At 45.4% G+C, this 26,373-nt stretch overlaps 1 protein-coding gene across 1 annotated transcript; it reads left to right on the forward strand.

The window, feature by feature from the left end:
• On the forward strand, window positions 1-26,373 carry enc1 (ectodermal-neural cortex 1). Its single transcript, XM_079524390.1, has 5 exons — window positions 1-286; window positions 12,644-12,943; window positions 14,810-15,760; window positions 16,184-16,796; window positions 24,895-26,373. The coding sequence occupies exons 2-4, from the start codon at window positions 12,650-12,652 to the stop codon at window positions 16,712-16,714; spliced, it is 1,776 nt and encodes a 591-aa protein (XP_079380516.1). The 5' UTR covers window positions 1-286; window positions 12,644-12,649; the 3' UTR covers window positions 16,715-16,796; window positions 24,895-26,373.

A 26,373-nucleotide genomic window follows, 5' to 3' on the forward strand; every position in this document is an offset into this window, starting at 1 on the left:
GCCGCGCGGTGGATTACTAGCCTATCTATCTAACGAAGATACTCAATATCCAGCCTAAAGCCGTTCGTTGTATGAGGAAAAAGTAGATTCATCTTTTTTTCTCTCTCGTATCGATCGGAATTTAAACCGAGGAGGAGGAAGGAGGACTTGGTCCTTTTTATATTCCAAAAACGCGCACGGGAGAGGACGTTTCCACGGAACCAACATCGTGGCGGCTCTCTCACAAACTGTGTCATGTTCGAGGGATAAAGCGGGCAGAATTGAATTCCTACTTTCACCCAAAGAGGTATGAATTATCACCCTACACTGGCAAGCAACTGTAATTCTATGTTATTATTTTACTGATAATGATAGCCCTGCTTACAGCCTATAATAGCTGCTGCTGAAGCTGGGCTAATTTATTTCTGATCACGAATCGATGATGGACCAGAGAGAAGGGGAGGGAGTGTTTAGTGTTAGAACATGATCAATAATAGCCTGGGTGTGTTTATGTATAAATCGAGCCTGGTGTATATATAGGCTATAGTATAGCCTAAAACTTATTACCACCATAAACATTGATTAGATCAATTTAGACATAATTGGTGGGAAATGGCCATGGATGTCAGACTCAGACACACCTAATTGCGATGAATATAGCAGCCTGTATCTTATGATGACGGATAGCCGGCTCCAGTCCCACCTTATGTTCATATTATAGCCTCCTACAGTCAACCAATGCCTTTGTGTTCTTTGTTTTTAATATATTAACGCAAGGCAGACACTCCGCCTTTGCTGCAATGTTTGTTTAGAGAGTGTGAATGTCTTGTGGAAGCATGGAGGGATGGTTGATGGCAGCACAGTTTAAATGGCCAGCAGCAGCTCGGGGCATCAGGTGTGCCCTGCCTCCAGTCCAGACCTCGCTGCTTGTCTGATGTGTCATTATTAATGCTCCTAATTTGATCAAGACATTGCTCAGTGACATGGCTTCGCGGTTTTTAAAATGCAATTAAACTGAAAACTAAACAATAAGAGATGGTGGTGACAGCTGTTTTGAGACACAACGCGTGTATCATGTGGCAAACGAGAATGATTAATTCAATTTGGATGGATACCCCCCCCCCCCCCCCCCCTTCCCCCCCAGACAAGGCAGATGGCAAATGAAAATGCACTGAAATGCATCCAGTTGAGGAGGTGCTTCACTGCTTATAGTGACTCTGGTGCATGAAAAGCAAGGAGAAACACACACACACACACACACACACACACACACACACACACACACACACTGGGTCGTGACAAAGGAGGAGGAGGCAAGCAACCAACTGTCAAAATGTTTGATTTGAATGTTTCATTTATATGCAGATGTAAGAGTATAGACTACTGTATTCATTGTTGTATTTTGTTGTTGTTATTCTTCTTCACACTGCTAGATGTCTGGCAACTGGCAAATATGACATTTGTTTTTGCTGCATTCATTCATGGTTATGATTGTTTATTTATTTTTTTAATTGATGATGGCATCATTCAGTAACTGTAGACCAGTGGTTGGTTCCACAACTCTTTCATGGCAAGGATCCTCAAATTAACCCATTTAGTTCCATTCTACAAATGTCTTCTAAATCACGACAGTTTTTAGAAAAACTCATGTTTCTATGTCAGTCGTTCTCAACTTAATTGGCCGCCCAAAGAGCCCCCCCAGAAGCAAAAATTTGAGTTAAAAACGTTCAATCTGAAAGAATATATTCAAAGATTTGCGCCACATTTTCACGATTTCTCAAAAATAGCAGACCTACAAGCTCATAGCGCGGCACTCGGTGCCGCGCTATGAGCTTGTAGATCTGCTATTTTTCAACAGCTAAAGTACAACATAATGCTTAAAACACCAAAAGGGGTTCCCGCCCAAAATGGATTAAGTACGGTATTTCGCCGTGGACCCCCATTTGAAAATGGTTTGTGCTGGGGATGTAAAAAAAAATATATAAAAATCAAGATTAAAAAAAGCAGATCAAGTTGCGAGCTTGTAGATCCGTATATGGTTCTGTATGGATTGACACCTTTTGCTCTTGGATTTTCTATCATGAGTGCATTGAGGATATCAAACGGGCAGATATTATAAGCATACATAATGCATGTAATTATTAGCCTCGCAATATATAGGCTACATCATGCTCAATAGTGAAATCTGGAACCTACCGGGCCCCTTTTCAAGGTCAATTGTAACACTTTGTAGAGTTATGTTACGTTGTTGTATTAGTGTCTCATACGGCGCGCACACACACACACACACACACACACACACACACACACACACACACACACACACACACACAGCGTCTCACCGTCTGTGGCACATGCGTTGTGAGCTTGTACTGTAGATGGGCTATTTTTGCTACAAGTGTACAGTATATGGGTTTTATAAATATTGAGCCAATGAAAACAAGATTTTCTGACCTGAAACGTTTTGGAGATCCTAATGTATGATTGACAATATGCCATTTACAGATAGAAAGTGTGAAACATGTTGTTGTCAATGTCCAGAGATACGAAGAATGCCATAATTTGAACCCCACCACCCATAGAAAAAGATTTAGTTTGGGGCAAAAACAAGAGGGGGCCTAGTAGAGCCCTTGGGATTGGGAATCCATGCAGTCAACTTTAGACAGATGCTAAGTTAGTTACCTGCTATGCTAGTTACTTTGTAGTGGTAAATTCACTTTCTACAATACACATTTACACAATAGTCTTTTACTAGCTCAGTCTGGTGGTTAGAGTGTCTGCTCTGGCCTGAGATCAGAGTTCGATTCCCCGGCCGGGTCATATACTGTGTGAATGAATGGGTCCCAGATCTCCCATGCTTCCCTGCTTGGCACTCAGCATCAAGGGTTGGATTGGAGGTTAAGTCCCTGCGACATACTGTACTATAGCGTCATGTCCAGGGGGTGTACTTGTACATGATGCCCAAGGGGTGGACTTTCTATTCTACTCTATGGCTCCGAGACATGGACACTTTCAAAGAAATTAGAGAAACGGCTGGATGGCACTTATACATGCATCAGTAGGCAGGAACTGGGGATGGCAAATGAAGGGCCGGTAAGTCTGGCGTGGCATTGTGAAATCCGTGATCTCGACCGCGGTCGAAAAATGATGATGAAGTGAACTTCTCTACATCATGTCCAGCGGGTGTACATCATGGCTGGGAGGATGCACTTTATACATCAAGGCGCCTCCCACTACAGAAACAGGAGATAGGCTCCTGCCCTGTAAATGGTAAATGGTGCATTTATATAGCGCCTTTATCCAAGGCGCTTTACATAGATTGTGCATTACATTCACCCATTCACACACACATTCATACAGCGATTGCGGCGGAAGCCATGCAAGGTGCCAACCAGCACATCGGGAGCAATTTGGGGTTCAATGTCTTGCCCAAGGACACTTCGACATGTAGACAGGAGGAGGAGCCGGGATTCGAACCGCCGACCCATGGATCATTGGACGACCTGCTCTACCTCCTGAGCCACAGTCGCCCCTGTGGGCCACATGGCTACAGAAACAGGAGATAGGCTCCTGCCCTGTGGGCCACATGGCTACAGAAACAGGAGATAGGCTCCTGCCCTGTGGGCCACATGGCTCGGCAAAGGCTTACAACAGGAGCATTTTTTACCCTGTTGTTTGCTGACTAGCGTTCACGCCATTTATTCACTGACCAGAAGCAGGGGACCAAAACATTCCTCGCCGGCCCTCAAAATGAATAACAGTGAAGGGATAACAAAAAGCAGAGGCAATGGATTTACCCCACCACCACAACCCACCCCCCCACCACCCCCCCCCCCCCCCCCGTCCCCCACCATCCCCCACAGCAAATCCAACCCTTCTAATCTACACCACCAAGGTCTCACCCAGTGAACTCCAACCTCTCGTCATCCTCAAGGACTGGTGGTCCCTGCTTTGTTGAAGTGGACCACTCAGCACTATTGAGGTTCTGTAGCCTACATGGAACTATTGTTTCATCATTCATAATGCCAGCAGCAGCACACAAACATATAGTTCCGTGTGACAGAGGAGTCAAAGTTGAATGAAAGCGGTAGAAATAGGTCAACAATACAAATGACGCTAGTTTTGTGGATTCATTTATTTTTAATGTGTGGCCCCCAGTGTCCCCCACCAAATGACCGGAACTACTAAATATTCACTAAAACCAGACCAGAACTCCTATACCACGGTTATCAATTAATACCTTTGCAACCACTATATTAATGGCAAGTATTTCCTACACAGCTTTAAGTCCAAAAATCTGAACTAACCCTTTGAGAACAGTAGCATTACAAGACTAGCACTCGTCTCACACGCTGGTTGACACACCAGGTAACGCAGGTAAACAGCAACCTGTCTGCCCAAAGGCGCCCTGGAGAGCGGAAACATGTTTAACAGTACAGGATATTGACATATTTATATCTCTGTTGACTGACTGGTGTTGACTGACCTCAGGGCACCATTTGAGTACCCTTCTGCATACATAACGTCCCATGAGATTAACATGAAAAAACGGGCACTGGAGGAAAAAAAATACTTTGTTTAAACATAGTAAGTTGCACGTTCGGCTAATTACCTTTTTTTTTTCTCCCCCGTCCCCCAAACGTTTTTCACCTTGTTGTGTCACTTTAGGATTTCAACATGTTCACCACCTGTCTGTCTGTCTGTCTGTCTGTCTGTTCGTACCAAAAAATGAGAATGGTTGCTACGGTCACCCAGTTCACCCGGATGTGATTTCAGCTTTGTTAGTGTACCAAAAAATGAGCATGGTTGCTATGGTCACCCAGTTCACACGGGTGTGATTTCATTACGTCAGACATTACGTCAGACCACAGCTGATCAGTCTATATAAGACCTTACACCACTCAGTTCACACGGTGTGATTTTTTTTAAACAAACTCCCAAATTGCAGATGCTGCAATGAGTGTTATAAATGATTAAACTGTAAATGAGTAACCCCTCTGCTCCTCCCCTGCATGCGCTCAAGTCTGACCACTTGGTTAGAGCTGGAAACTGACTTTTCCCCATGGGACCAAATAGGTGTAATTAATAATGAATATGACACTGGAACTGTGTGTATTCTGTTCTGCATAGTGCAGACTATAGTCACTATACTACTAGTATACAGTATATTGTAGGGTGTGTACCATCGTAAACAGCTGTTTATCATTGCTTTTTGTGGCGTTATAATGATAACAGAGACTGTAATAGTGTATCTTCTCTTACTCTGTATCTGTACCTCTTAACTGATATGCTGCTCCTGAGGCCTGACTTCCCCCCGGGGGGTCACCGGAGGTCTATGTACTGTATGTGTCTTTCTAACTGTGATGCAAGTCCGTTGAGCGGGTCCCCCCCGGGGGTTCAGTCAACAAGACATAATGTCAATATCTTGAAGATCTACTGTTAACTTTTTGGGCGGGAACCCCTTTTGAGCATTATGTTATACTTTAGCTTAAAAAAAATAGCAGATCTACAAAAAAATAGCAGATCTACAAGCTCGTAGCGCGGCACCGAGTGCCGCGCTACGAGCTTGTAGATCTGCTATTTTTGAAACATTGTGAAAAATAATCTCTTCTCCAAAAATAGCCGATCTACAGTACGAGCTCACATGGATCTGGCCTGTTCTGACATCACAAATATGCCCGGGCCCTGGACCTGATCACCCATATATCACCATATATGGAGCTGGCCTGTTCAGTGACATCACAACACTCCATATTTGGGCATGCCTGAAACAGAACTCCATATATGGGCATAAAAGGGACACAGACAGATGGGTGGAACGGGTACTCTGACACGGGTACAACGGGTATTGCATAGCCGGGTGGAGCATGGATCTCCAACTTCCATCGTTACAGACTCAGTGCTCTACAGCAGGGGTTCTCAACCCATGGGTCGCAACCCCTCAGGGGGTCACCAAATTATTTTGGATGGCTGGAAAATGGAAATGAAGAGTTTACATATAGTACACATATTACATGCATACACCTTCCCTAATGATTATATCTGGTTTCAGTATTTATTTATGGTGTATTGTCTCTATTATTAAGGTTATTGTAGCAGTCAATTTATATTGGGGGTGGGAGGGGGCGTCCCGATACATTGCCAAAGCATTTCCGGGGGTCCCTGGCCAAAAACTTTGAGAACCCCTGCTCTACAGCCGGACACCGGTCTAGTTATGACAATGGCTGGGAAATGGATGCTCTTGGGATAGTGTGGTTCTAAGCAAAGCTAGAAGTCATTATGAGATTGGGGAAGGAAGGCGTACTGGTTGGAGCAGTCGGTCTGCATACCACGCCGGCATCATGACTGTAGTATCTGGATCACTTGACTCCACTGGCATTCAGCCACGTTTGTGTCAACAACAGGTTGTTCAGTTAAAGAAATGAAATCACTGTGACAGAGCGGTGAGAGAGAGAAAGAAAAGATTACAGTACATTAATCCGAGCATACCTCCATACTTGGCACAAAGGGTTACAGCAAAAAAGGAAAAAAATGATTAAGGATGTTAAAGATGCATGAGCGACCCAACGTTGTACACACACAATCAGACACATTTAATTTGTCACATCAGAGGTCCGGGTATCATCTTCATACCCGGAATTTATGCGGGAACGCCTACTGAGTGGCAAAAAAACGACTTTCCGGCCTTGACAGCCCATACATCCAAACAGAGGTCCTACCTGAAACAACGTTGAACTCACTTTGCCACTCGATTTGCAGCTCATTTTATGCATGCGCATACCCTCTATAAAAGCAGTAGTGCGTTCTGCGTCGCTTTGTGATTTTCCCACGAGAAAGGAGAGGATATAGAGGTAGAATGAGAACAAGGGCAAAGAGATAGAAAGCTACAGATAACCACCTCAGTGGCCTTGTGGTTAGAGTGTCCACCCTGAGATTAGGAGGTCGGCCTGGGTTCAATCCACCGGCTGGGTCATACCAAAGACTTTAAGGTTTGGGTTGCATTTGGGGGTAAGTCCTTGTCATATATATATACTCATGTCCAGGGGGTGTACTGTACTTGTATGGTGACAATAGCATTGTGAGATTATAGATCTGTTATTTTTGCTACTTTTGCATAATTCCTTTGCATGTACTAATAGTGGTTAATAGTGGACTTATCGATTTAGTCGATTATTTAAAAAAATATTAGACTGATATATTCGGGGGAAAATATGCTTTTTGATTAGGGTGGATGAATGTGACACATGTGAGTCAGAATGGGAAGAGACATCTCCACTCAAAATGAGCATATAGGAACCCTGCCAATTTCTTGCATGTGCATAAATGTCTAGTGTGTTCATGTTAGTGTGTGTGTGTGTGTGTGTGTGTGTGTGTGTGTGTGTGTGTGTGTGTGTGTGTGTGTGTGTGTGTGTGTGTGTGTGTGTGTGTGTGTGTGCGCACACGTGTGTGTAGGTGCGTGCATGTGCATGATGTGTGAAAGTGAAAAGGACTTTGATATATCTGAGTGTGGACATGTTTTCAGTCACATTAGAGGCAGCCTTGGCATCTTTAGAGAAGAAGGATGCATCTGTTCTCAGCGGGGTGGTGGAGCCGACGTGTACTAGCTATTCCTTTAATTCATCTTAATACAGTAGATTCTATACATCGTTGCTGTCAGGAAGGAACCTAATATCTCCACATATGTTTCGTTGTAAATAAATGCTGTACTGCTCCATCGTCATGCGTGGAGTTTTGAGCTTCAATGTAGATTGAAGAAAAATCCAGTAGAATGTAAATAGCAGAGCATATTCTAATATCTCCATACATTCATGAAATGCACCACAAATACTGCCCTATAGTTAAATAGGGTGATATAGAGAGACTTAAGCTGTGAACAGAGATACAGACAGACAGACAGACAGACACTGTATAACACAGGTCTCCATGCAGACAGAACCCAGCGATTAAGTGGTTGACGCACACATCAGGTATCCTAGCAGTGCGCCCTGACAATTAATCTTCTTGACCTTCACAGCTCCAAATGTTGGCTTGTTAAGCTTTACGTTTAAGCTATCGATTCCCTCAATGGCTTCTCTGTGAGATTATAATAGCACCTGCTTCATTCAAAGGTTAGGAGGAAGATCACAGAGGAAGAAAACCCCCAGCATCCATATTCTGATCTGATCTAAACGCCCACAACGCGTCACAAATGTGGCGTGTCGTGATATTGTAGATCAGCTATTTTCAGCGAAGATATGTAGTGTAGAGTAGTGGTTCCCAAACCTTTTCATCTCAAGGACCCCCAAATGGACACTAAACGGCCCGCGCCGGACCCCCATTTGAAGAGATATGTCAGGGACCCCCATAGGAGAAGATTGTTTTACGACTAGCAGTGATTCTCGACCCGTTAAATGTCAAGCACCCCCAGTTTGACATGCATATTAGTCTACTGCAGACCCCCAGTTTAATGGCATTTCTATCTCTGGGACCCCAATTTATATTGTAGAATCAATGTTAATTTAACTCTGAGAGTGTACAAATGGAACCAAATGGACCCGTTTGGTTCCAAAACTATCATTTAAGCTGGGGACCCCCTGGAACTCTCTCAAGGACCCCCCTGGGAACCACTGGTGTAGAGTGAAAACAGAATAGTCATTACGAAAATAATAGAAATGCATATATTTCCACGAATAGAAGATAATATTTTCACCTATATGATGGCATGCCCTGAACAGGTCCGCCCAGGTTCACAGTGATTAATGACTAACTGACAACACTGAAGGAGTCGCATGTCACCGTGTCCTCTTATTGTGGTGTTCTGCATACCAAACAAGAACATTCTTGGTATTTTCCCATCATTGCTTGACTGTTGACAATGTGTTACTTATTGGTAATGCTATGACTCATCAGGGCTGTGTGTGTGTGTGTGTGTGTGTGTGTGTGTGTGTGTGACCCAAATCATGAGTTCATGACTATATTGTTTTCTTTTCTCTAGATAGATCTAGACGGATTATAGATTTCAATTAGCCTCTTGTCTGAAGAAGGTCAGTAGACCGAAAGCTTGCAAAATAAATACTTTGTGCGCAGTTCTTAGTGTGCGGAGCTTCCCTTTATTTTGTCATTATCCCTGTGTGACTCCAGCACCTCACTTAAGTTGTTTCAGCAGATGAGCGGTGGTTCTTTTTACAATTAGCCTCTTTTGAAATTCAATTCATTGTGTTGGTGGTGGGGTAGAATTACATATTGAAACCTATTCATCGATCGCTTAAAAGGACTATTTCCTATCTCTGTGCTTTTGTGTGTGCACAGACAGTTTTAGGTTGCTTGATTTAATATTTAAAAGTAATCACTTAATCACTTAGTCACCTGGCTTGATATCTGGTTATGTTGTTTTTTGATTGATTGATTGATTGATTGATTTATTAACAGTTGGCAGAATTACAGTACATTTCAAGTACAACTCAATACAAAAATCTGTTAACTGTGAGTGGACGACACCATAAAGCATTACACTTGTTTACAATAGGGTCCACCATTTTCAATTCATCAAAACATTAAACGTGTGGTAGCCCCCTCACACCAACAATGTGAAGGACCTCATTCTAAAACCAGTTCTTCACCATGTTTTAGTGAGACGTTTTGGCAGGGACCTGATCTGGCAAGGAAGAAGGTCTTCGGGTAAATTAGGCTTATCTTGAACCGGACAAATTGGTCTTGTGGTTTGTAAACAATATCAAGTGTGGAGAAACATAATACAGTCCTTACTTACTGTGTTAGGTTTCTCCACCTAATTTATCTGCAACACGTAGATAAAATAGGTCAAATATACATGTCTTGGAATTCCACCACATGTTAAATTATACTATACACTAATACTATTCATTAAAAGGTGCTGTAAGTGGTTAAAACAGCAGTACGACTTCTCTCTCTTGTTGACCTGAAATGGCATTTTCTTTTTACTAAAGAGCTGGAGGGCAAACTGGTTGAAATAACGTGTTCCTTCCACACGCTACGTCCAACCAGGGAAACTCCCCCCTGTCAGGTGTAAAGGAGCGACTTGGACACTCATGCATGAAGGAAGCATGAGTTCAAGTCCGTTGCTCTCCCCAGGTTGGTGGAGGGTGTGTAGAGCCCAGGATCACATTAGATCATGGGTTTTCAACAGGTGGTCCGTGGACCACTGGTGGTCCGTGAAGGTGTTGCATGTGGTCCCTGACCATGCATTTAGTAATGTAGGAAAGTGAAGATTTATTGCATTGACCAAAAGTTGAGAAACAATGCAATAAATGATCTGGTGACAAATGATGCCTTGTCGATGTTGTCAGTTACTGGGAAGTCGGATGTCAAGAACTTCCACAGAAAAGTGAGTTACAGAATCTCAAGGGAAACCGTACCGGTTTGCCTGGTTGAGTCGCCATTATAAGGAAATGTGCCCATAATCAATCGCAAGTGTCTGCTTAGTGCTTCCTCACAGAGTAAGTTACAATGAACAGCAACATGAGTTTAATATGGAAGGTTAATTTCTTTCCACCACGACCATATCCACCCTCTCAACACAACAATGGTCCCCAGGTTGATTCTCAGTCAGGGTGGTGGTTCCCAGGTTGATTCTCAGTCAGGGTGGTGGTCCCTCAGTCAGGGTGGTGGTCCCCAGGTTGATTCTAAGTCAGGGTGGTGGTCCCCAGGTTGATTCTCAGTCAGGGTGGTGGTCCCCAGGTTGATTCTCAGTCAGGGTGGTGGTCCCCAGGTTGATTCTCAGTCAGGGTGGTGGTCCCCAGGTTGATTCTCAGTCAGGGTGGTGGTCCCCAGGTTGATTCTCAGTCAGGGTGGTGGTTCCCAGGTTGATTCTCAGTCAGGGTGGTGGTCCCCAGGTTGATTCTCAGTCAGGGTGGTGGTCCCCAGGTTGATTCTCAGTCAGGGTGGTGGTCCCCAGGTTGATTCTCAGTCAGGGTGGTGGTCCCTGGTTCATAATCAGTTGAAAATCCTTGCATTAGATAATTGACACGGGTGAAAAATGGGCTACAAAATCGTGGGATAAAAATTATTTAAAAAAAAAAAAGAAAGAAAAAAGCTGGAGAAACAGGGAGCCCTGTTACTGTACAAACATATAGCAATGATTACTAGAACAATATCACTACACCACCTTTATTAAGTCATCATTAAGTACTTTTTAATACCCTGAAGGAGGCATTTGGTTGCTGAAATGTTGGTCTTAAAATGAAATAAAATGTTTAGCATCGTGACGACGAGCTGTGCGACCTCTCCTTCCTTTTTTTAAATCATTAGTACTAGTAAAATGACGAGTAGACAAAATATCCAACACTGTTGATTTAAATGATCCTGTTCAAACATTTTGACAGACAAATGACAACTTCTCAAGCTTTAAAGTGTTCAACTGTCAACACAACCATGCGTTACGATTTCAACATCTCTGATACATTTAAAGGTATATTCAGTGATTTGACTTAATTCAAATATCACTTATTTTTTCTTTTTTTCTGGATAATTCTCTCTACTATAGAGTGTGCTGACCATATAAGGAGTTCCTCCCTGTCCCCAGTGAGCCCCTGGGGTCAAAAAACCCTAGTTTCAGTTTTGGTGGCGGGTGGCAAAGCCTTCATCCAATCAGGATGAGAGGGGCCTTGCTCCAATCATGATCGAGTGGAGGCGGGCCTTGGTGCACATGCTGTTGGCCTGTTGCACTTCCCCCCACTGTAGAGCGTGCATGTGCACATTTTGTTATCGGGGCGGACTGGGTGGTTTTCCAAATCACCCAAATCACTGAATGCTCATTTAACCTGTTTAGGATGGGAATGCATCTGTGTCGCTTTAGCGTTTTAACCACTTTCCCCAGTTATTTTGTAAAAGTCGTGAAAATGTGTGCAATTCTTTGAATATATATTCTTTCACAGCAAATGTTTTTAACAACATATTTTCAGACGGTCCGTGGCCAATTACATATAACTAGCCCTTACCCGTTGTGAGATATTGCACCCCCCTTGTGGCCGTGGGGGGTACTGCACCCTGGGTGCGTTTTAATTCACTAATAAATTCATTATTAATCTATAATTTGTTAAATTGAAAAAAGGGCTTCGTTAAGACCTCCATAATTATTATTATGGTCAATGCCTGTGTGAAAAGTGGGAGTGATTGGTGCAGGCGGTGAGGAGATACGGCGGTGTTTCTGACATTTGGTTAATTATAGTATGATGATTTGATGATGATGATGATGATGTTGGGGCTCCTGGACATGAAAACCTTTGAGCACCACTGACATAGTAGACTGGAACTCACCTATGCTTTCTATGACATAGGCAGCTCCCGGCAGGATCCGCCGGGAGAAACTAGACGAGACTAATTAATTAGACCGACAGCGAGAGAGAGGAGTGTGTGTGTGTAGTGTACGTGTGTGCGTCAATTTAACAAAGGTGCAGACGCTCAGAAATCAGCAGAGTGAGCGATGTTTGCGCTACTGTATGCCGAATTGAAGTGGACTCGGTCCCAGACTTTTCTTTTTCTCCCTGGAAATAAAAACGTCTGGGTTTCCGAGGCTACTGACATAGAAACATGGGTTTTTCAGAAAATTGTCAGGCTTTAGAAGACATTTTAGAATCAGGTCCTCAGGTCTAAATGGATTAAAACATGTGTTTTAATCCTTTTTTTTCTTTCTTTTTCTGTTTTGCAGGATTCAATGAAAATGTCCGTCTGCGTCCACGAGAACCGCAAGTCGCGCGCCAGCACCGGCTCCATGAACATCTACCTGTTCCACAAGTCGTCGTACGCCGACAGCGTGCTGATGCACCTCAACGCGCTGCGGCAGCAGCGGCTCTTCACCGACGTGCTGCTGCACGCCGGCGCCCGCTCCTTCCCGTGCCACCGCGCCGTGCTGGCCGCCTGCAGCCGCTACTTCGAGGCCATGTTCAGCGGCGGGCTGCGGGAGAGCCAGGACAGCGAGGTGGACTTCCGCGACTCCATCCACCCGGAGGTAAAGACATAAGATAATAGGACCTTTATTACTGTACAGCAGTTTGGTTCCCAAACCTTTTTCATGTCAAGGACCCCCAAAATGATACTCATTAGCCTGCGGACCCCCCCATTTGAAAACATATGACAAGGACCCTCATGAGAGAATATCTTTACGGCTCTAGGGCGCCCGGTTTGTCCTGAATTAGGCTACGGCCCTCTATTTAATGGCATTTCTAAGAAAGAAAATACAGTAGCGAAGTCCTGCCATCCCCTGGGGTCACGGAAGTCATTCGTCAGTCGTTCCTCATGTAAAATAACATTGGGTCATCATAGAATCGGCTCGTATAGGAATTGCGGTCCAAAAATAATCAAACTGCCCGGGCGATATTCACTCATATTTGATACAGTCTGTTCCTGGCAAAATCTTTATTAATTTGGCGGCGGTAACATTGTGTTTTTTTTACCATCTGTTGATGCTGCTTCATATCCATATGTCAAACTGCCAGGCCCATTTGTTCTTTATTGGAACACAGTTCTCACACAATTCTCCATTTTTCCAACTTTTTTCTGGTTGTTCTTTTTGTAAATGAATGCTCTACTGGTCTACTTCAAGAGTGTCGCACAATAGTATAGTAGTGAATATAGCCGATCTAGAGCAGCTATTTTCACCAGTTTAAATCAATTTGTCCGCTGAGTGAGACCAAGTGAGTGAGAACGACCAATGTGTGCCTCCACTGCCTCGTTCTACATCGTCATAGCTAGCGGCATGAAGGGCTGTCTATAAGTCTGTTTGGTTGTTCCCCACCCAGGTGTTGGAGCTGTCTATATAAGTCCGTTTGGTTGTTCCCCACCCAGGTGTTGGAGCTGTCTATATAAGTCCGTTTGGTTGTTCCCCACCCAGGTGTTGGAGCTGTCTATATAAGTCCGTTTGGTTGTTCCCCACCCAGGTGTTGGAGCTGTCTATAAGTCCGTTTGGTTGTTCCCCACCCAGGTGTTGGAGCTGTCTATAAGTCCGTTTGGTTGTTCCCCACCCAGGTGTTGGAGCTGTCTATAAGTCCGTTTGGTTGTTCCCCACCCAGGTGTTGGAGCTGTCTATAAGTCCATTTGGTTGTTCCCCACCCAGGTGTTGGAGCTGTCTATATAAGTCCGTTTGGTTGTTCCCCACCCAGGTGTTGGAGCTGTCTATAAGTCTGTTTGGTTGTTCCCCACCCAGGTGTTGGCGCTGTCTCTATAAGTCCGTTTGGTTGTTCCCCACCCAGGTGTTGGAGCTGTCTCTATAAGTCCGTTTGGTTGTTCCCCACCCAGGTGTTGGAGCTGTCTATAAGTCTGTTTGGTTGTTCCCCACCCAGGTGTTGGAGCTGTCTCTATAAGTCTGTTTGGTTGTTCCCCACCCAGGTGTTGGAGCTGTCTCTATAAGTCCGTTTGGTTGTTCCCCACCCAGGTGTTGGAGCTGTCTATAAGTCCGTTTGGTTGTTCCCCACCCAGGTGTTGGAGCTGTCTATAAGTCTGTTTGGTTGTTCCCCACCCAGGTGTTGGAGCTGTCTCTATAAGTCCGTTTGGTTGTTCCCCACCCAGGTGTTGGAGCTGTCTATAAGTCCGTTTGGTTGTTCCCCACCCAGGTGTTGGAGCTGTCTATAAGTCCGTTTGGTTGTTCCCCACCCAGGTGTTGGAGCTGTCTATAAGTCCGTTTGGTTGTTCCCACTCCAGGTGTTGGAGCTGTCTATAAGTCCGTTTGGTTGTTCCCCACCCAGGTGTTGGAGCTGTCTATAAGTCCGTTTGGTTGTTCCCCACCCAGGTGTTGGAGCTGTCTATAAGTCCGTTTGGTTGTTCCCCACCCAGGTGTTGGAGCTGTCTATATAAGTCCGTTTGGTTGTTCCCACTCCAGGTGTTGGAGCTGCTGCTGGACTACGCCTACTCATCGCGCGTGGTCATCAACGAGGAGAACGCAGAGTCCCTGCTGGAGGCCGGCGACATGCTGGAGTTCCAGGACATCCGGGACGCGTGCGCCGAGTTCCTGGAGCGCAACCTGCACCCGTCCAACTGCCTGGGCATGCTGCTGCTCTCCGACGCCCACCAGTGCACCAAGCTGGCGGAGCTCTCGTGGGGCATGTGCCTGGGCAACTTCCCCGCCATCTGCAAGACGGAGGACTTCCTGCGGCTGCCGCGGGACATGGTGGTGCAGCTGCTGTCCCACGAGGAGCTGGAGACGGAGGACGAGAGGCTGGTGTACGAGGCCGCCCTGAGCTGGGTGAACTACGACCTGGAGGGGAGACACGGGCACCTGTCGGAGCTGCTGCGCACGGTGCGTCTGGCCCTGCTGCCGGCCATCTTCCTCATGGAGAACGTGTCCACGGAGGAGCTGATCAACAGCCAGGCCAAGAGCAAGGAGCTGGTGGACGAGGCCATCCGCTGCAAGCTGAGGATCCTGCAGAACGACGGCGTGGTCAACAGCCCGTGCGCGCGGCCGCGCAAGACCAGCCACGCGCTGTTCCTGCTCGGCGGGTCGACCTTCATGTGCGACAAGCTGTACCTGGTGGACCAGAAGGCCAAGGAGATCATCCCCAAGGCGGACATCCCCAGCCCCAGGAAGGAGTTCAGCGCCTGCGCCATCGGCTGCAAGGTCTACATCACCGGCGGGCGGGGCTCGGAGAACGGCGTGTCCAAGGACGTGTGGGTGTACGACACCGTGCAGGAGGAGTGGTCCAAGGCGGCGCCCATGCTCATCGCCCGCTTCGGCCACGGCTCGGCCGAGCTGAAACACTGCCTCTACGTGGTGGGAGGTCACACCGCGGCTACCGGGTGCCTCCCGGCCTCTCCCTCCGTGTCTCTCAAACAGGTCAGTTGGTTGGTGGACAAAGTACTTCCAACTTAACCCCAGTACTTGAGTCAAAGCTGGTTAAATGTTACTCAAACTACAAGGGAAAGTTGATCTGTCAAATTTGTATATTTGAGTTTAAGCACTGGACTATTTGGTTAAAAAAAAAAAAAACCTACAAGCTTGTAGATCTGCTAGTTTCACTATATTTGAAATAGGGCTGAAGAGGTTAATTCATAACATACTCGTTTTCCCTTCAATGAAATGTACTGGAATCACAGGTACAATATTTGTCTTCGAAATGTAGGAGAGTGAAAGCCATTACGTATCCAGGAATACAAATTCAAGTACAGTTGTAAAACGTTCAGTAGTAGACGTAGTCAAGTAAATGTACTTTGTTTTGTTGTACCGTTCACCCACTGTGTGTGTGTGAACCGTATGCAGGTGGAGCAGTTTGACCCGGCGGCCAACAAGTGGACCATGGTGGCTCCGCTGAGGGAGGGCGTGAGCAACGCGGCCGTGGTCAGCGTCAAGTCCAAGCTCTTCGCCTTCGGCGGCACCAGCGTCACGCACGACAAGCTGCCCAAGGTGCAGTGCTACGACCCGCAGGAGAACCGCTGGACCGTGCCCGCCTCGTGCCCGCAGCCCTGGCGCTACACGGCCGCCGCCGTCCTGGGCAACCAGATCTTCGTGATGGGCGGCGACACGGAGTTCTCGGCGTGCTCGGCGTACAAGTTCAGCTGCGACAGCTACCAGTGGACTAAAGTGGGCGACGTGACCGCCAAGCGCATGAGCTGCCAGGCGGTGGCGTCCGGCAACAAGCTGTACGTGGTGGGCGGCTACTTCGGCACGCAGCGCTGCAAGACCCTGGACTGCTACGACCCGGTGCTGGACGCCTGGAACAGCATCACCACCGTGCCATACTCACTCATCCCCACTGCCTTCGTCAGCACCTGGAAGCACCTCCCGGCCTGAGTCCCGTCCCCCCGTCCCCCTCTCCCCTCTCTCTCGTCTTGACGTCCCCCCCCCCCCCCTCGTCCAACTCCTCTTCCAGGAGGTATGTATTATATGTTTCGGAGAATGCCTGCTTTGCTAAACATAAACACACTGCAATGTCCTGAGTGTTGTTGAATGTGTGTTTTAACAGAAGAGAAAAGGTGGGGTTGGCAAAAGGGCCTTTCTGAGTTTGCATGTTCTCCCTGTGTCTCCTAGGGTAGGTACCCTTCCTTCTGGTCTCTAAAATGCCTCCCCCTGGCCAGCCGGGGCGCCTGATGGGAGGGGAAAGGAACTGGTTGGAGTAACGTGTTCCTTCCACGCGCTACGTCCAACCGGGGAAACTCCCCCCATGTCAGGTGAAAAGAAGCGGCTTGGACTCCTCATGCATTGAAGGAAGCATGAGCTCAGTCCGTTGCTCTCCCCAGGTTGACAGAGGGAGTGTAGAGCCCAAGATTACGTTAGATAATTGACACTGGGTGAAAAAAATGGGTTACAAAATCGTGGGATCAAAAATGTAAGTTAAAAAAAAAGAAAAGAAAAACACATGCATGGTTTTTAACTACATTCACATGATGGACTGCGTGTGAATGTAGTTATTGTGCTTCAGTGAAAAGGGAGTAGTTCTTATAGGAGGACACATATCACTATTCTGATGGATGATTTGGGCAGTAATGTCTGTCTGTCTTCCATGTTGTTAGACGCAATTTATTATGTGAACAAAACATACTAGTAATAATTGTATAATTATATATGCAGCGCGTTTTGAGCCTTAGATCGGCAATTTGTTCTATTTTGGAATTCGAATCCTTAAAAGGATTGAGGTTTTCACCCGAACAGCGACGACCTAATGCACTATGCTACAATAGCACAGCCATAATTCGTGTATCACCCCACATTCCCCAAATCCCCCTCTATAAAGTATATTCACTGGAGGATTATATTTTATGTCTCACTGTCATAACAAGGATACTATTCTTCCTGTGGGACTCCTGTGAGGAGGACAGGAGAACTGGGGGAGGGGGAGGAGGAGGAGGGGGGGGGGATACATTATATAAGAAAAGATAAACCTCTCTTCTATAGTACCTCCATTTTATTGTTTAAGACTATGAATATGCAAAGAACGAACGGAATTATACAGCATATGGCTCCATCAGTGTGTGTGTGTGTGTGTGTGTGTGTGTGTGTGTGTGTGTGTGTGTGTGTGTGTGTGTGTGTGTGTGTGTGTGTGTGTGTGTGTGTGTGTGTGTGTGTGTGTGTGTGTGTGTGTGTGTGTGTGTGATGGATAGGGGGTGAGGTAGGGGGGGGGTCGTTGGAACACAAAGAGAGGTTAAATGTCTTACAGTATGAAGTGTGGGGCAGGGGGGGGGGGGGGGGGGGGGGGGTAGTGAGGATGAAGGACACAGAATAGAATACTTGTATTGTTCCTGGCGGGGGTGTCAATTAGACAAGGCCCATGCTTCATGCTGACTTCCAGCATGGTGGTAATAGCATATAAGGGCTAATCCACTCTGTCATGTTGATGAGGTGCTGCCAGAGGGAGGTATATAGTGGGAGAGACTGACCCTTAGCCACTGCTGTCCTGCAGTGGTTCCGGTGACTGACCATAAATAAAGACCCATGCATTTAGGGCAGATTCACACAGAGTCCTGTTGATTTAAACCGTTCCCGAATACGATTGCGTGGTCCCCCCCCCCCCCCGCTGCATGGCCATGATTCACATTGGCCTCGACTCTCCCCGCACCCGAGTACACTTCATTCAACTGTGTTCAATGCTTTCACATTACATCGATCCGTATCCCAGTACACTTCATTCAACTGTGTTCAATGCTTTCACATTGCATCGATCCGTATCCGAGTACACTTCATTCAACAGTGTTCAATGCTTTCACATTGCATCGATCCGTACCCGGGTACACTTCATTCAACTGTATTCAATGCATTCACATTGCAGCGATCCGTACCCGGAGTACACTTCATTCAACTGTGTTCAATGCTTTCACATTGCATCGATCCGTATCCGAGTACACTTCATTCAACTGTGTTCAATGCTTTCACATTGCATCGATCCGTACCCGGGTACACTTCATTCAACTGTGTTCAATGCTTTCACATTGCATCGATCCGTATCTGAGTACACTTCATTCAACTGTGTTCAATGCTTTCACATTGCATCGATCCGTATATGAGTACACTTCATTCAACTGTGTTCAATGCTTTCACATTGCATCGATCCGTATCTGAGTACACTTCATTCAACTGTGTTCAATGCTTTCACATTGCATCGATCCGTATCCGAGTACACTTCATTCAACTGTGTTCAATGCTTTCACATTGCATTGACTGATCCGTATCCGAGTACACTTCAGTCGGTCCCGAGACTACCGTCTTCCATGCGGTCCCGGGAACGGTTTGGCTGATCCCCTCCCGGGGAACGGTTTGGGTGATCCTCTCCCCGGGGAATGGTACGCAGCACTACCAGAACATCTGCCAAGTGGTCCCGAGTGCACACCCCCCTGGGTGTGAATCTGCCCTTAATCTCTTAAATCCCATTTAAAACAATCAGCTATGTTCACTACTTTCGATCATTTCTTAACGCTTAAGCCCAAAACCCACACCAAAGGGTCGACAGGGTCGAGACGGGACGAGATGGTTTTTAAGGTCAACCACACATCCACGTAAGCGCTCGAAACAAGCCGTTATTATTTTAACTGTGGTAAAAAGTTTAAACCGGGACAATTTGGTAATGAATGTTGCTGAACCGTGACAGTTTTTAGAGATATGTGTCGGGACTCTCGGGATAATTGAAAGTATAACTGGGACAATCCTGGTCAAACCGGGACGTCTGGTCATGGTGGAACAGCTGATGGTGGCTTATTCAGGGTTAAGGATCAGAGACAGCAGCAGGAGAAGGGAGAGCCTCGCACACCTGCTTGAAGTGAATCCCCCCCAAGGAATGACAGTTTTCAGAAAAACCTATGTTTCTATGTCAGTGGTTCTCAAAGTTTTTCATGACAAGGACCCCAAGAACTATATGTAATTGGTCGCCGACCCCCATGTGCAAATATGTAGTTCCAGGGACCTCCCAGAAGCACTGAAAGAATATATATTCAAAGATTTGCACCACATTTTCACGATTTTTCAAAAATAGCAGATCTACAAGCTCGTAGCGCGACACCGCACTATGAGCGACCCTGACACGCTGATACAATGATTGATTGATTGTTTGAATACTTTGGAAAAATAGAAAAAAGAAACGCACAGGAAACTTAGTACAGTTCGCTACAAGGAATGTTGAGAGGATTTTAAACCGAAGATTTAGGCTTAGACTTAGGCTTATAGCTTCCCCCTGCCCTCCTCCTGTGACACCGAGCAGGCCAGACAGATGTGGAACATGGGCAGTCAGTTCCTCCTGTGACAGAGAGCAGGCCAGACAGATGTGGAACATGGGCAGTCAGTTCCTCCTGTGACAGCGAGCAGGCCAGACAGATGTGGAACATGGGCAGTCAGTTCCTCCTGTGACAGCGAGCAGGCCAGACACATGTGGAACATGGGCAGTCAGTTCCTCCTGTGACAGCGAGCAGGCCAGACAGATGTGGAACATGGGCAGTCAGTTGGCAAACACCATGATGATGATGATGATACCGCGCGCACACTGCAGCCATTAACCCATTCAGGCCTGACGTCGAAATTAAAAAAAAAAAGTTTTCTAAATCATGACAATTTTCGGAAAGATTTGAGGCACATTTTAACGATTTTTCAAAAATAGCAGACCTACAAGTTCATAGCGCGCCACTCGGTGGCGCGCTATGAGCTTGTAGATCTGTTATTTTTCAATAGCTAAATTATAACATAATGTTTAAAACACCAAAAGGGGTTAATGGTTAATGTGGTTAAACGCTAACGTGACATGGATGCGTTCCAGGTCTCAATGGATTAAAGCCACATTAAAGCCGGAAACATACTCTTGTTGCGTTTCGGAAAGTGTCGTCGGGAAGAAATGTAACAACGCAGGGCAGTACAGTAGCTTAACCCATTCTGACCTGAGATCAGATTCTAAAAATGTCTTCTACATCCTGACAGTTTTCTGAAAAAGCTATGTTTCTATGTCAGTCGTTCTTCGATTTTTCAAAAATAGCAGAACTACAAGCTCGTAGCGCGCCACTCGGTGGCGCGCTACGAGCTTGTAGATCTGCTATTTTTCAATAGCTAAAGCACAACATCATGCCAACACCAAAAGGGGTTCCCGCCCAAAATGGGTTTTAACCAGCACGGTACAACATGGTACAGTCTCCGTCCCGACTGATAAACGCTAAAGATCAGAGCAGCTTCACTTGCTTGCTTCGTTATTCCAGGATGAAATCCTTGTATGACTTGCTGTGTTCTCGGTGACTCATCCTCTCTGGGAGGGAGATTATTGCATTGATGGCCATAGTTAACGGTCACTCTGAAGAAGCCATATAGCAGCCACAGTGTTCAGAACCTTTTTCCTTTAATGCCCATTATATGGAGATCCTGTTGTCATCAGTATATGCCCACATATGGGGCATGTGACGGAGTTATGTCGGAGTTATAGTGCCAGGCCGCCGGCCAGCCGCCTACTATATGTGACTAAATTTGACTGAGGGACTGCCATTGGATTTTTTTTAATTTTCGTTTTTTCATGTCATATGAAAGCAGGGAATCATAGCTTCAAATTGACAGAAAACAGCGAGTTGAGAAAACAGGCTTGAAAGGTTCACTTCTGTAGTCTCTAACATTACACCTAGCTACACGTTTAAGCATTTATTTCATATTTACATGTCGATTTCAGCTCTGACACTTATTTCAGACATGCTCTAGTATGTGAAGAGTCTGCCTGTGCTATTAACTAATTTTGGAGAAAAAAAAAGTTTTTCTCCTCTGGTGAAAAGCTGTAATTTGCGCGATGGCAGTCTCTCAGTCAAATCTGGTCACATATGGTTATGTCTGAGTCATGGTGACTGGGTTGGTGACTGGTCAGCCTTTATTAGAGGACCTAAACCATGGCTCTGACCTAAACAAGAATCAAAGGTAACGGTAATTGAATACTTCAGTAACCTCATCAGCCTCGGGCAGTTTGAAATGTCAACCCAGCCAGTAAGGGTTCCACGTTGAATGACAGTAGCATAATGTGTTGTCTCGTCATGCGTCCAGCGTAGACGGCGTAGGTCACTGCCAGGCCAGATGGCATGCAAGGTGATGATGTTAACCCATTTTGACCTGAGATCAGATTCAAAAATGTCTTCTAGATCCTGACAGTTTTCTGAAAAAGCTATGTTTCTATGTCAGTCGACCTTCGATTTAAAAAAAATAGCAAACCTACAAGCTTGTAGATCTGCTATTTTTCAATAGCTAAAGCATAACATAATGCTAACACCAAAAGGGGTTCCCGCCCAAAATGGGTTAAATGATTCAGAGATCTGGAAGAGTGGCATATAAGATTCATTTACAAGTTAAAGAACGCCTCTGGAGGTCATTTAAAGCAAGAGTAGAACATTTGCATGCACGTGCGTGCTCGTGCGCGCAAGTGTGTGCGCATGCGTCTGTGCACGATATCTGGAGCTGACTCATAACCCGATTCGTGCGTATGTACCGTCAGCCACAACAGCCTGTGTGTGTGTGGATCGCGCACGTGGGTGTGTGTGCACTGGCGAAACAAATCAACAAGGGGACAGATCGCACGATCACACAACCCCCCCCCCCCCCCACACACACACACACACACACACACACACACACACACACACTGTATGACACGATGCATTATGGTGCGATATAATAACCCATCAAAGCTTGCAGTTACATCGCCTTAAAACAAACACATCGCCGCAATCTTACAAGCCTCGGCTACTGCACTTTTCTCTCACACAAATTCAAACCATGCAGCACCTGCACAGTGCACGGATATATAACTATATTAGAATTGGCACAGCAGTGACAGTACTGTAGCCTACCTGTTACTTGTTTTGGGGGGCAGCTGTTGTTGATGATTTTACCAGCGTGAGCCAGCATGAGACTTAGCCTTGCGTGTGATTCAGTCTTCACCAACCCAGCGATAATACAATACACGAGAGCGCACCAAATCTCTTTGCCAGCAATAGCCAAATTACAACGGTTATTTGCCTACAAGCTGAGTGTTGCTGAATGTTCCCCCCAGAATATAGGCATGTTGGGGTTCAGGTGGTTATTAAAATAACATTGCATTCATTACAATAAGTTCCAGATTGAGTCTTCTGAACTTTGTGCATGATAAAGTATATACAAATTAATTTCTTGCTACAGTACATCCGTGGGGTGACCGTTTGACCAATTTGCCTTCGAGGCAATATGCAAATGTCTCTTCAGCTCAGAGTTGACTTCATACACAAAGAGGATATTTGCATGTTGTTGCTATTGGCAGAAACCTTGTATCTCTGTTAAACAGGATCTCTTTCTTTTTCATCTGATGGATAAACAGGAGTTTAGTGGAGTATTTCTCCAGGAAGCATACAGGTCCCATGTGGAGTTTAGTGGAGTATTTCTCCAGGAAGCATACAGGTCCCATATGGACGTTAGTGGAGTATTTCTCCAGGAAGCATACAGGTCCCATATGGACGTTAGTGGAGTATTTCTCCAGGAAGCATACAGGGCCCATATGGAGTTTAGTAGAGTATTTCTCCAGGAAGCATACAGGTCCCATATGGAGTTTAAGTGGAGTATTTCTCCAGGAAGCATACAGGTCCCATATGGAGTTTAGTAGAGTATTTCTCCAGGAAGCATACAGGTCCCATATGGACGTTAGTGGAGTATTTCTCCAGGAAGCATACAGGTCCCATATGGAGTTTAGTGGAGTATTTCTCCAGGAAGCATACAGGTCCCATATGGAGTTTAGTAGAGTATTCTCCAGGAAGCATACAGGTCCCATATGGAGTTAGTAGAGTATTTCTCCAGGAAGCATACAGGTCCCATATGGAGTTTAGTAGAGTATTTCTCCAGGAAGCATACAGGTCCCATATGGAGTTTAGTAGAGTATTTATCCAGGAAGCATACAGGTCCCATATGGAGTTTAAGTGGAGGATTTCTCCAGGAAGCATACAGGTCCATGTGGAGTTTAGTGGAGGATATTTCTCCAAACATGGACACAAGGGGCTCATATTGCGAGGCCGCGAAGCCCATAAACCGTCCACGTTTAAAGTTCAATTAAACCAAAGCCGCAAAAATCCGAAAAGGTCAAAATTAAATTCTTTGCAGGAATTGAATCCAGCGAGAAATGATGGGTGGAGAGAGAGAGAAAAAAAAAGTGTAGATAATGTACACACACACACACACACACACACACACACACACACACACACACACACACACACACACACACACACACACACACACACACACACACACACAACACACACACACACACACACACACACACACACACACACACACACACACACACACACACACACACACACACACACACACACCATCAGTCACCAACCATCAGTCACCAACATCAGTCTCTTTGGCATTTGACTGATGAAGTTTAGGCTTGAAACATGAAGCTTGAAGCTTAGGCTTGAAACATGAAGCTTAGGCTTGAAACATGAAGCATGAAGCTTAGGCTTGAAACACCGTCCAGTAACCCCAGTGTTGGATGTGCCGATTAGACATTTTGGCCGATATCGATATCCGATGTGATGAATTTCTGTTATGGCCGATAACCGATATTACCGTTGTCGCTATGATCTAGAGAGAGAGAATGAATCGCTCCGATTGATTAACCCGTTTTGGGCGGGAACCCCTTTTGGTTGTTATAATGTTATAATGTTATAATTTAGCTATTGAAAAATAGCAGATCTACAAGCTCATAGCGCTACGAGCTTGTTGGTCTGCCATTTTTGAAAAATCATGAAAATATTTATTTCAGAAAACTGGAGGATTTAGATTTTTTTTTTTAATTTTGAGGTCAGGCCTAAATGGGTTAATCGGACCGATGCTGATTAATCAATAATCAACTAGAATCGGCCGATGTTGTAAATCTCCCATCACTAAATTGTGCAGAATTGTAGCCTTTTTGATGTTTTTAGGTGGAAGACATGAAGACACAGATCCTATAAGCTCATTTAATGGATGATCTTTCTTCTCTCTGTTCTCCTCCTCAGATTTCCCCGTGTTGCATCATCCACTGGATTCCAACTGTGAAGAATCAGACTCTGAACCTCCTGTGCAATCATCATTACAGTTACACAAATATGTACTTTCATCTGCAGCAAGAGAACAAAATATTGATGTACAGACACCTGCGCTCGTTTGGATGTTGCAAACGGTCTCACACACACACACACACACACACATGAATCAAATCATTGTTCCTGAGAGGACCTGTAGCTGGAATGATGTCAAGTCATATTTCTCAAAGAGAAGCGCGGGAACATAGTTCATGTGAACATACCAAAACAACTGCTGCTCGTTGAATGGGACACAGATTTCAGCCTATTGGTGTGCTCATCATTGCCATATGGTCGCTGTCCAGCAGAAACCTTATAACTCCATCTTTCAACTTGTCTTTTTGTTTTTGTAAGTCAACGCCCTACTTTGTCATACTTAACTACAAGCTTGTAGATCAGCTATGTTTTGCTATTTCATCGGGAAAAAAAACTGTCTTTTGGTCTGGATTTTATAAACATTGAACCAATGAAAAGTATTAGCGAAAAGAGCTAATTTCCTCCCATTTCCTGAAAAGTATTAAAAGTAAATTAACACTTTTTGGATATGCAAGGTGTCTCGTTCCGACAGCGACGTTTTTCTTATTTTTCTTCAAAGCACCACACATACAATGAGAACTCCAAAACAAGTCCGCCTTGAAGTTTGCACACATCTTGCATCCATTTGTATTTGTTGTTTTTTTTTTCTTTTTACAAAATAATTCCAAGGACGTGTTTGGATGGATGTTCTTCTCCCGGGGATATAAAAAAAAAGACTGTACAGCATGAAGGACTGACGGAGGGAGGGAGGGAGGGAGGGAGGGAGGACGGAGTCCGCGACGTCAACCAGATAAAGAACAGACGCAGACAAAACATTCAGTCAGACACTCGCTGACTGAAACATGGCACAACAATGAAGGAGCAACATCTCCCCTCTCTCTCTCTCTCTCTCTCTCTGTCCTCCAACCAAGCCCCCCAAAATCTCTCAAAGAATGTCTCTTGTCTGTCTGTCCTCCACTAAAGCCTGGAATTATACTTAAGTCGCGTGCCGGCGTCGTGCTTCAGTGAATCAGCAGATCTACAAGCTCACAACGTGTCACAAATGTGACCTGTTGTGAGCTTGTATATCTTGCCGCTTAATTACCGCAGGCAACACCATTGTGGCAACTACGTGTGAATCAAGCTTAAAGATCATCAGCTCTTTGTCCAATGCTGCCTATATTGTTCTTTTTAACCGAGACATTTTTAGTCTCTCTTAACTCTTTTTTTTTTACGTTTTCATCTGTGATGGGTTTCTCTTACACCCGACACCAAAAAAATTATAATAATAAGGAGCAGAAAATATTGTCGGGGCAATGCTTGTGATATTGTACTTTCAGACATGGAGGGTTTGCTCATCTTCGGAGAGCTTTGGTAGTGTTGCTGTCACTGCATGCC

Source organism: Electrona antarctica (assembly GCF_951216825.1).
Source record: "Electrona antarctica genome assembly, chromosome: 16".
NCBI lineage: Eukaryota > Metazoa > Chordata > Actinopteri > Myctophiformes > Myctophidae > Electrona > Electrona antarctica.

Coding starts and splice junctions, on each gene's coding strand:
- enc1 (XM_079524390.1), top strand. CDS start 12,650: ATGAAAATGTCCGTCTGCGTCCACGAGAACCGCAAGTCGCGCGCCAGC. Junction 12,944..14,809: donor GCGACTCCATCCACCCGGAG/GTAAAGACATAA, acceptor TTCCCACTCCAG/GTGTTGGAGCTGCTGCTGGA. Junction 15,761..16,183: donor CCTCCGTGTCTCTCAAACAG/GTCAGTTGGTTG, acceptor AACCGTATGCAG/GTGGAGCAGTTTGACCCGGC.